We start from the raw sequence: 12,280 nt of genomic DNA on the forward strand, positions 1-12,280 counted from the left end.
ATCTTACTTTTCATTAATATATATTAATGGTAATGATAATTTGACATGGGATCACGAAACACAAGACCGTTTCATCCCTTTCAGTACCACGCAGCTGAAGTATTCGCAGTTGTAGCACATTTCATGTCACACGTTGTACATTCGTTATTTCGTGCAAACTTTTTGCCACACACCGAGCCGACGTTTCGTTGATCGAAGGAAAAATTAAAAAAAAAACTCGAAAAAAAAGAGCAATCAAGAAGGTAATTGAACAATCGTTTCCGGAGTTGAAGGCTGCATTTAGTCGCCAGCATGAAAATTAAGAGGTCGTGATTGCTTGGTGAACTACTCTGTTGGTTCGCGACCTTGATCAAATGCGAAAATCTGCATATGGTGAAATAAAAAACAGCTATAATCATAAAAGATTGAGCAATATAGCCTCAGAAAATTAGTGGCAGTGCTGAAGCCATGCAGGTAGCACGACCTTCGTGTGCCGTTTGAGTATGGCTTAGCATCAAGCTAGAAAACTTCCTGGCAGTTCTCCGACTCTACCGTCTGTATTGGACAGCGCCGTTCCTCGACTTATGGATGGACACTGCGCTTCCAGAACGTTCGTTGTTCGCCAGATGTAGCGTAGAGGGGAGATATTTTTAAGCTAACGGTGATCAATATCTATAACCAATCTATAAGATCTCTAACCCATGAAAACCTAGGATTCATGTGCTTTAGGAAAGGAGGCCTATCAGAACGCTTGCGTTAGCTAGCGGCCGCCGTACGAGGAGCCTACTGAAACAGCAGTCTCGGCTTCGAGCTGCGCTTGTAACTAATCGCTGCCACGTCTCGGGCCGTCCGTGTTTCAGAAGAAAGGAGCACTGCCTCGACGGCAAGACCGACATCCGGCGGGAAATCCAGCAACAGTACCAGAGGCTGGGCTCCATAAGCTTCGCCGAGTACACCGTGCTCATCATACTCTCTGCTGTGATACTAGTGCTGTTCTTTTACAAGCCGCACTTCATGACGGGCTGGGGTGATCTCATCCAGTACGGCAGGTGAGTACTTCTATCCCACGCTGCGCTATTCTTTGTTGTTTGTTTTCGTAGTGTAGTGCGATTAAGAGAGTTAAAATCTGGCCACAGCGTAATGTGACCGAGTTGAGCACGAGCAGTGTGTCAGCCGACCACAGTGAGTACGAAGTCACACGCGAGGTCAGTCAAATGCATCAAATGGTACGAGCACGCGGTGGGAACTGCTTAAGCTTCCGAGCTGCGGTGCGAACTGGTAAACCCTTTCTCTTGTAGTCGCCCTCAGCCACAAGTGCATCTGGCTTTTGTCCTTTAGACGTATAACTTCCACGGCTACGAGGGACAGCACGTTGCGCGAAGTAATTAGTGGCTTCCGGGTTATCCGTTAGTTCGAACATCGTGCAATTTCTGCACCGAATCGGGAAGCTACCCGTGATCATGGGGTTCATGGTAGTGTCTGGTGTTTTGACGCGTGCTCAGAAGATGAAGGCGCTATCCTCTGTGACTGGCGAAAGCCTATTGCCGAAGCTAAGAAAACATAGTTAGGGACCAGCGCAATGGCCTAGATCAGGCATGTTATCCTAGACTGGTGCGGTGACAACTACAGCGCACATGTCGACAATGACCTGCCGCGAATCTGCCTTGCCTACTTTCGAATCTCCTGCCTTTTCTCGCCTGTCTCCCAAATTGTCGTCCCTCAGCGGTCGTTTTCCGCGTAAAGTTATGCTCTGACAGATGATGCCAAAAGCTTGAGAAGCGTTGCCGCGTACCGTCCGTCACAGTTATCCAAGGACGGCACCTTTACTATATTACAGTCTATTGTTGTTACTTCTGTAAATTTATTAGATATTAAAGCCTATGCAACTGGAGTGAGGGGGCAAGAAAAATTGGAAATTTTTAGTTGTGATAGAGTTTAGTTTTTACGTACTTGCTCATACGGTAAATCAAAACGGGAGGAAAATGGCAGACACGCTGATGGTGGTGTCGGAACCGGCCGGGACATGTTGGTTTGATACAACCTTCGATTTTTGACCTTTACTTCACTTTTGTTCCCATTTGTTTTCTTTCAAATACCAATTGCAAACATAATGTAAATGTGCCACTATAGATGACAGCATTTCCTCTCTCCTGCAGTTTCCTTAGCTTCAGTGAGTGCTCCATTCTTTCGGGCAGCTTGTTCATACGGTTCCACCCCTGATTTCCCTTAGCAAAATCAAGTCTTCCAGCCCGGCGCTGGCCATCTGCTTCCTGCTGTTTGTTCTGCCCAAGAACCCGCGCAACTTGCACTGCAGTGAGCCGCTGGTCTCCTTCAAGGAATTTTCCGCCAAGATGCCCTGGGGCATCGTCATACTCTTCGGTGGATGCCTATCCATTGCCGAGGCTTCTCAGGTATGCCGGTGTATATTGCCGGCATGGACCGTTTGACCGCGTTTTCACGAAGGGAGCGATGCGCTGCAATCATTGGAGCTATTTAACTAACTTGACGAACCGTTTAACGAACTAAATATGACTAAGGGACCTACAATTTATTGGAATGTTAATTGATTCAGCCTTATACGCCCATGTGAAACTCGACACTTGAAAGCACAGCGGACATTGAAAGAAAACGCAAACAGGCAGTGACTCGGAACAAAATGTTACATATAGGAGGAACAGCCGCTGTATATACTAAACAACTGACGTATTTTCGCTGCTTGCAGGAAACAAAACAGAAACAATCACATATACGAGCATGGCTTGCGTTTTCTATGAAATGAATTTGTGGGTTTATAAGCCTCCTGAAACTGCACAGCGCATGAGTTACGAGGGATGCCATATTGTCGAGCGCTCCTGATTAATTTGACCACCTGAGGTTCTGTAACGAGCAAAGAAAGCACGCGATACGCGAGCGTATCTTTTTTTTTTTTTAGCATTCCGGTTTACTAGTTTTGAGTGCATGTGAACGAAGCTACTCGGTGTCGCAGCGTTCCGGCCTGTCGGCCATCGTGATAAACACGCTGAACGGGCTTCGAGACCTTCCCACGGGGCTGGTGCTCGTGCTGCTGTGCTTCAGCGGCTGCTTCCTCACTGAAGTGGTCAGCACCTACGTGGTCACCGGAATCCTCACTCCCATCATCAGCGAACTGGTCAGTGAAATCGCCATCTTCGTTACCTGTTTACGTTTATTTAATTAATCCCATTATTAAGCGATAACTTGCGCACACTTGCGCGTGACATTTTGTGTTCTGTCGTGTGTAACGTGGGTTTTGCTTTCAGTACACATACGAGGAGAATTTAGTGGCTTCTTTTATCACGTAGCAAGGGATCGCAACTGTATGTGTCTTCTTGTGACGGCCGAATAGCTAAAGGAGTGTGCCAGTTGTAATCTTGGATAAGTGTATAAGAAATTGCGAGAACTACTTCCGTCTGGAAAAGAAAGAACAGGCTGCCTGCGGACGTTTTATTGCGATAGCAATTACAGGGTCACTCCAAGCTCATTTCTGCCGTCGCCGTTGCCGTCATGTTCCGTATAAACTCCAAGGGTTATAACATCGGCTGCGTGCGCCGTATACAGTGTATGTGCGAGTGAAAGCGTCCAAGGGTCAGCCGACGATGACGGCTGTCTCGCGTAAGGAGGAATGCGGGGAGGAAGCGCGCCGTCTTCCGTCGCGCGCTATGCACCAGGTGGAGGGGAGGTAGGGGGGTGCGTTCTACTCCAGCGGCTGCTGCGTATGGCGTGGCCGCACACGCCCTATCTTTAATGCGACCTGGAATGGGGACAGAGTCTAGGTGGACCGATGGCTGATAGCTCTGTGTGCGCTGCGTTCTTTTCGCTTAGTTCGCGTTGAAGCGAGAGGCAGCACAAATGTCAATTCGCTGGCTCCTGCTGCCGCGTTTCCTCACTCCAGCGCTTTGACGGGACAGCGTTAAAGGGCCCCTGAAACGGTTCGGACAAATTTTGTAGACGCGTAGGGTACAGCTTAAGTAGAACATTCGCACTACAATTTAAGTGAAGCGTTACGTATTAATGGAGCTACAAGCAATTAGAAGTTACCCTCCTCCCTAGCCATGCTTTTCCTCCTCAACTCGTTCGCCGAGCGAGCGGGGCTAAGCTCCGCTTTCACTGGTTCAGCGTCACGATGCGACGTCACATCATCCACTTCCGGTTGTTTTGGAGCCCGCCCCCGCCCGCGCGAGACCTCTCCGCTAGCCGCTTGGCCGTCGATCCCAAGCGAGAGCTATCGAAGCAGCGTGCGTTGCGAGCATTCTGTCGTAGCGCCGAACGTGTTTTGTATTCCGGTAACCACAGGCAAGCTGGTCATTCCGGCAAATGACTGGAGGCATAAACTCTAGCTGATGAACGAACTTTAGCTTAGACGTACGTGAGCGGCCTGATCGGTCTGCACGGTCCATACACTTGTTGGCGCAGCGCTTAACCAGCCAAACAAAGCGCTAATATTGCTCTAACCAAGTGTAAAACATTTTAAACATTTATAAAAACAACGTGTTGATGATTACACTCCTGCGAAAAATACACACCAGCAGCAAAGAAGAATACATTTCGTTGCTGCTACTGTGTATAGTTGAGCTTTGTGCCACCAGGTGGCTGCACCGTGCAGACCATTCACATTTGCCCTTGTGCTCATCTCATGGCTCATCCCGTTACGGCACAGTTAAGCGGCCAGACTCTGTCCCCTTGGGCTTGCGTTTGCCCTAATACAGGACTCGCGAAACGCTATTGCGTTAGTAATCTTCCGGTGTAAAGTGACCGCCACAAACGCGCAAATCCTGGCGCCGATCGGGTAGCGGCAGTCCGATGCGCAGCAGCCAGTTCGCTCGTACGCTGCCTTGCAGAGGGACACGATGTCGCAGCTTGACATATTGCCAGTCGCTACGTTTGCAGTCCACAAGGCAACAAAGTCGAATCATAGTGCTCGCGAAAAGACTGAGACCGACTCTGACCGCGGAGCTCTCTTCAAAATGGAGTTCGTTGTAACACAAGCAGACGACACTTGCTGTGTGCCGGAAGTGCTTAAGTGTACTGAAAAATTATTCTTGTGCATTCTCTTTATGTTACTTTCTCCTCATAAAAACAAATTAACTAACATTCGAACTATTACGAAGATCATTTGTTTACCATAACGTTGGAAAAATTATCGATCACGCGCCCTTGTCAGCCAATCGGATAGCTCGCCCCACTGACGTCGTATGGGTGATTTCGGTCATATGGGTAGGGGCGGCTTAAAATTCCGCCGAGCAGTGTGCTGCGATCGGCAGCGACGTGCATTTTTAAAACCTTATAATAAATTACACGCTTTACGCGGGGCACTTAGATGTGCCAATTAATGATCAGAAGGACCTACTCTAACGACTCAGTACGTTTGTAGAAAATCGTCAAAAGCGTTTCAGGGTCCCTTTAAGGAGCCCGTGTCGCAGAAAATCCGGTGTCTCACGTCGTACGTCGCATCGGCAAAAAATTTTCGAACCACGTATACCCAGATTTTCCATATGATGCAAGGAATTCACTGAATTTAAATTCTCGAGCTAAAATCCATAGAAAAATTGTAAGCTACAACTTACACGCTACCTACAGACATGATTGCTCTCGGATTGTAATTTGACTGTACGAGAAAACATAATTCTGTTACGCGAAAATTTAAGGAAACCCCTTCACACACACAAACCGGCCGCGGCGTCCGCCATTTTGCGCGCGCCTGCGCGATTGGTGTCTTGGGGGCCATGGAGCGGCGCGTCCAGTTACTTGCATCAACTTCAGCTGGCGCTCGCCTCCGCCGCATCGCGGCCCACCGCAAGAGGCCGTGGTTCCACCGCAAAGCTCGCCTTCGTGCATAGCGTTCGCGGCGAACGTTTCCAGGCAAACACTACGTGTTACATACGCTCCAGTTGCCGGGAAGTGTGAGAAGCAGTCAGGGATCTTTGGGTGCTATCTTAAAGGCGAAGCTTAAGCATCCTCCAAATTTTTTTGACAGCGAGCTTCCGCGGTCATCGAGTGAGCAACGTTCACGTTTTCTTGTGTGCGCGTCACTTTAGTTCCTACTGTCCCACCTGGCCACAGCAACATCCGGTAGAGCACGGTCCAGATAACACGACGCAACAAATCACGGAGACCAACGCAAACCTGCCCGAACGGCGCCTTTGCCACGGTACGAAACCTGCGGAACAACACGTGTGAGCGCACAAAACAATAACAAAGCCGCCATTGTGGCCCGAAAGGCGGGGCCACTACAGCAAAGAAATAAAAAAAAACAGCAAAACAACGGAGAACCTACTGCGTCATTTCCGCCACACTTTTGTCCTAGCGCGCGGAGGGGGTAGGGCCTCTCCTTAGTTTCCTTCCTCCATGACGCCACACGTCAGCGCTCATGCCGCGGGGCCAGCGCGGCATCGCGTTCGGAGCGACTTTTTCGCGAACGCAGGCGCCCCAGTCGAAGTGCGTGCCGTTTTAGCGACGACGTCTATGTGACGCCGCACGTACTAGTTGAAATGCCGTCGCTAAACGGAACTTCGAAAAAAAAACAACAACAACAAAAGATAACGAATTTGTAGAGGGAGAATAGGAATTAAGAGGAAAGCGTTCTTGCAAAACTGAAATTTTTAAAGCTGCCAAAGCACCACTCTTAAAAAAGGTCCTAGGAGTTACCTCCTAGCGTTACATAATTGCTACCTTATTGTAACGGCAATTCGTAACGATAGATTTAATAACGATAGAGTTAATAACCTAACTGACTAAACAAGGTAGTCACTGTTACTAGTAGGTCTCAGCCACCAATTCGAAGCGCAGTTAGCACCACCATTTATTTCTTTTTTCAAACTTTCAATTTTTTTTTAAATTCTTTTGATAAAATACACGTATTCTCACCTCGGCTCCATACATTGGATCAGCTGTGGCATATTTCACAGTGGGTCCGATATATGCCTTATAGAACAAAAACTTCAATTCCGCTGATGCTAACTGCGTTCGAAAATGATAGCGGAGATCCATTAGTAAGAGTGACTGCCTTGTCTAGTCTGTTATGTTACTAACTCTATCGTTGCCAACTACAGTTGTACTAAGGCAGCAAATGGTGTGATGCGTAATAGGTAATAACTAGTATGGGCTTTATTTTTAAGAAAGTGTGAGTTTTCGCGGGAGAGAGCTATCGATCTTACCCACCAATATCCCAGAGTCTGGAGCGGTCTCGCCCTATCGACAGTCTCGGAGGCCGTCGATTCAGCGTTCAGATGACGAGAGTCGCCGGGCGGTGGCGTCACTTTCCTGTTTTCAGGCCCTGCCTTATATTTGTTGCTACAGTGGTCTTCGCCACAATGAAACCCGGCGTTATAAAGAAACACGCTTGTGCTGTGGTGAAAGCGCTTTGTACTGTGACCGCGGAGATAATAACTGCATGGCTAAAGCAAAGGCTGTTAAGAGGAAGCTTTAGCTCGGGCCCAACTCCGACGCGGCCTATTCAAATGCATGTAAAGCGCAATAACACTTTCTGAAATAACTGCTGGACCAATTATAATGAAATTTGTTGCATTTGAGAGAAAAAGTTAAATTCTAGTGTCTGTGGCAAGCAGAATTTCGATTTAGGGCCTGAATTGTATCAAAAGGATCTTTAAAAAATTGAAAGTCTGAAAAAAGAAATATATAGACGCACGAAGTTTATAAATTAAAAGCTCTGCATCAAAAACAGATGTCACGCTTCTGTAAACGGCATCCATTAGTTCATTCAAAGCGAACAAATTCAATATGTCAATTTATATCTTACGTGAATTTGTTACGTTGTGTACAAGGGTTCTGCAAAAGCTGTATTTCCATATTACTCAATTTTTTAAGATTCATGGGTAACATATCAATATTATCCACTTCAGATGTACTATCATATGCGATTCACAGAATTGTGATATCATTTTTGTTTGCTGTGTTAGAGAGTTGCGAGCTTCATAGTTTTGTTTTGTGAAAATTTTCTATTGCCAATTTTTTATAAAAGGCTGACGATATAAATCTAATATTGGAAGCAACAGTCACTAGCTTTCAAACTTTTCTCTTAAATTCAAGAAACCTTGTCAGGTTTGGTGCAGTGGTTGTCGAGAAGAAAGAATTATTCTTTTACATATATTTAGATAGGAGCACCCGAGCTAATCATCTTAACAGTGCTTCACCCAATTTTCGTGCCTTCCGTCGCGATTATAATGTTCCCTTGGCGGGAGGAAGCCGCCACGCGAGGAAACAGTTAATTAAGGGTGTTTAAAGTGCGAAATTTTCGAATGGAATACAGTAACGACCACCATATATCGAATTGATATTTTTTTTGTAATTGTTTATTTACAATAGCGGGAACAGAAAGAAGCTCAAGGCCTGAAGGCCACTCAAGGCCTGACAAAGGCGTCTGCTCTTAACGCAGTTCGACACGCAGGTCGACGAACAAAAGTACGCAATAATAGCATGGCGATCAAAACCAGCAAGTGAATGCGCTAAAAAGGAATTCACAATTGCTATACTAGTCTTGTATACAACACTATAGAAACTGTACACACTATGTAGTATATATACAAGCTATCGTACTATATGTACAAAACGGAAACACCAATAACCACAACAATGACTAGAAATAAACAGGGAAAAAAAACTCCAATTACACTGTCAATTAATACTAGGTTCTATCAAAGCAGACTTGGAAGCATCAATTGCTCACACAACATTGGTGTATCATGAGGTTGTAACTTTAACAATGCAGGTTACATGTAGCAAACATATCGCGGCAGGCGAAGAAAGCTATTCGGCTTAGAGTTCTTGCGCTAGATAAAAATCTGATACAGGAGTAACGTCGTTTGAAAGTTGCGAAAGGAAACGTTCTTGGCAAGTGTCGTCGTTTCTTTCACAATAGGCTGTGGCCACACGCGTGCACCCGCTGTACTACTTGATGCCCGTCAAAGCGTGCTGCCTGTTCGCCTTCATGCTGCCCATCGCTACCGGAGCCAACGCCATCCTGTGCGACATGGGAAGGCTAAGGACCATAGACATGGTAAGTAATGCGGGGGCGCCTTAGACTACTCATGGCGTGGGTTGGCTACTTAAAAGGTCACGAAAGATCGGCGTTAAGTCATTTGGAAGTGGTAAAGTATTCTCACAAAAAACTCGACAGTCTTTAATTAGACGCGAATACGTTGATTATAAGTGCGAAAAATGAAGGCCAAGCCCCTCCTAAATTTTTTTGCGCTAAATCTCGGGGCTTGTGCGTTGACGTGACGTGGACACGGATTTCGCAGCATTCCTCGTTTTATTTTCGTATTTCGGCCATTTTGAAACACGAGAGCTTCCGGTAACTTGCTAGGAGGCAGTCTTTCGCTCCTTTAGAATACCATGTAGTCATTTGCCGATAGAGAATTATCTAGACGCATCCGGAAGTAATGACGTTACCGTGACGTGCAGTAATTTCTTGGCGACGTCCCTAGCCGTCTTTCGTTTTCAGCGTCCCACTCTTCATTGTCGATTGAGCTGCTCGCACGCTGCATCGTAAGGAGAGAGGCGACAATGCGCGACGGCTGTCGGTGCCTGTTCTCGGCCTTGGTCACCGCTAGGCGGCATCGAAGTTCGCCACTTATAGTTAAGGTGGCGCATCGAATTAAGATGCTGCGCCATCTGTTAAATGCGATGCACATTACCATCGCATCTGGGCTAACGCAAATGGTGCATGCCGACCGGCTCGCGTGCTGTGTAATTAAATGAGCCGCATATATTTCCCGTCTTGTACGCCATATAATTAGATAATGCTATGTTCGTTTTTATTGTGTGTGTGTGTGTGCGATTTGTGCAGATATACACAGGGTGTCCGACTATCATGCACCAAAGTTTAAAAATGTGCGAATGCCACGTAGTTGGGCAGAACCAAGATAATTTTGTTTGCCGTCGCTTGAGGATACTCGGATTATTTTTTGCATTAACCGTAAATACATAATTAATTTTAATTACTTAATCAGCTTCCCATATATTATAATGAGCTGAAAAGAAAATTACAGAACAACACAAAAAACTCCCGATACAGCTTTCTCTTGCTCTATACGTGCTACATAGAAGTGTTTTTCCGAGCGTGAAAGGAGCCGGCGAATACACGCAACATTGCCGCGCGACAGGACGCACGAGGCACTTTGAGCATATTCGCGGGCTTCTTTCACATGTCATTTGGTGGCAATAAGTATTATTATCATCATCATCATCATTATTATTATTGTTATTATTATTATTATTATTATTATTATTATTATTATTATTATTATTATTATTATTATTATTATTATTATTATTATTATTATTATTATTATTATTATTACTTGATAAATATCAAATATTTTTGTTCAAATTGTTCCTCAATCCCTGAATACCGGCATTGTTCCATCGTCATGGAAGCTGGCCAAAGTACATCCATTATTCGAATCTGGTAATAAACAGCTCTTATCTAATTATAGATCTATTTCATTAACATCATATTCATGTAAGATACTGGAGCACATAACTCACAAACATATAGTGGAATTTCTGGAATCTAATAACATGCTTTCTAACTTTCAGCACGGTTTTAGGAAAGGTTTCAGCACCTTAACACAACTAGTTGAATTCTCACACGGCATTCTCTGCGCTCTTGATATCGGCACCCAAGTCGGCACTATATCTATAGATTTTTCCTAGCCTTTCGATACTGTACTGCATTCTAATCTCTTAATATAGCTTAACATGATCTTGAAAAATTCTCACTTGGTTAGCTGGATTGCCAGTTTCCTTTCTCATCAGTCACATTTCGTATGTTATAATTCAACTAATTCATCTTCTGTTGACGTGTCATCTGGTGTACCCCAAGGGTCGGTTCTTGGTCCTTTACTATTTCTACTATACGTTAATGACTTACCTCGAAACGTCACTTCATACATACGCCTTTATGCGGACGACTGTGTTTTGTATCGCGTGATTAACACACCAGAAGATCATCTTGAACTAAATTCCTCATTTGTCAGCTTCTGTACCTGGTGCAGCACTTGGCAAATGGAAATAAATTTTACTAAACTGTGATAATGTCATTTTCTAATAGTGCCTCTCCTTCATTGATCAATTACACTTTCAACGACTTATCCTTGCACAGGGTCTCGGAATACAAATATCTTGGCGTCATATTTACCACTAACATGTCCTGGTCAAAGCACATTAATTTGATTTGCACTAAAGCAATCCGGAAGCTCGGGTATTTGAGGCGCAATTTCAACAATTCTCGAAAGGAAACTGAGTTATCATCATCAGCCTGCTTACGCCCACTGCAGGGCAAAGGCCTCTCCCATACTTCTCCAACTACCCCGGTCATGTACTAATTGTGGCCATGTTGTCCTTACAGACGTCTTAATGTCATCCACCCACCTAACTTTCTGCCGCCCCCTGCTACGCTTCCCTTTCCTTGGAAACCAGTGCGTAACCCTTAATGACCATCGGTTATCTTCCCTCCTCATTACATGTCCGGCCCATGCCCATTTCTTTTTTCTTGATTTCAACTAAGATGTCATTTACCCGCGTTTGTTCCCTCACCCAATCTGCTCTTTTCTTATCCTTTAACGTTACACTCATCATTCTTCTTTCCATAGCTCGTTGCGTCGTCCTCAATTTCAGCAGAACCCTTTTCGTAAGCCTCCAGGTTTCTGCCCCATACGTGAGTACTGGTAAGACACAGCTGTTATACACTTTTCTCTTGAGGGGTAGTGGCAACCTGCTGTTCATGATTTGAGAACGCCTGCCAAACGCACCCCAGCCCATTCTTATATTGGTTATTTCAGTCTCATGATCCGGATCCGTGGTCACTAACTGCCCTAAGTAGATGTATTCCCTTACCACTTCCAGTGCCTCGCTACCTATCGTGAACTGTTGTTCTCTTCCGAGACTGTTAAACATTACTTGCAGATTACTTGCAGATTACTTGCAGATTACTTGCAGATTTGCTGCAGATTAATTTTCAGACCCACCCTTCTGCTTTGCCTCTCCAGGTCAGTGAGCATGCATTGCAATTGGTCTCCTGAGTTACTAAGTAAGGTAATATCATCAGCGAATCGCAAGTTGCTAAGGTATTCTTCATCGACTTTTATCCCCAATTCTTCCCACTCCAGGTCTCTGAATACCTCCTGTAAACATGCTGTGAATAGCATTGGAGAGATCGTATCTCCCTGTCTGACGCCTTTCTTTATTGGGATTTTGTTGCTTTCTTTATAGAGGACTACGGTGGTTGTGGAGCCGCTATAGACATCTTCCAGTATTTTTACAT

General features: G+C 45.3%; 1 protein-coding gene across 4 annotated transcripts in view; it reads left to right on the forward strand.

Annotated features, from left to right (window-relative positions):
• LOC142575997 (Na(+)/dicarboxylate cotransporter 3-like) overlaps nt 1-12,280 on the forward strand; it is a 119,388-nt gene that overhangs the window by 100,467 nt on the left and 6,641 nt on the right. For 3 of the 4 annotated variants that reach the window (XM_075685860.1, XM_075685861.1, XM_075685862.1), the window contains exons 9-12: nt 840-1,028; nt 2,210-2,390; nt 2,966-3,127; nt 8,873-9,010. In XM_075685860.1, coding sequence (XP_075541975.1) covers nt 840-1,028; nt 2,210-2,390; nt 2,966-3,127; nt 8,873-9,010 — 670 coding nt within the window. The remainder of the gene's footprint in view (nt 1-839; nt 1,029-2,209; nt 2,391-2,965; nt 3,128-8,872; nt 9,011-12,280) is intronic. The other variant, XM_075685863.1, reaches the window with a different exon arrangement.

This window comes from Dermacentor variabilis, chromosome 3 (genome assembly GCF_050947875.1).
Source record: "Dermacentor variabilis isolate Ectoservices chromosome 3, ASM5094787v1, whole genome shotgun sequence".
In the NCBI taxonomy this organism is placed as follows: domain Eukaryota; kingdom Metazoa; phylum Arthropoda; class Arachnida; order Ixodida; family Ixodidae; genus Dermacentor; species Dermacentor variabilis.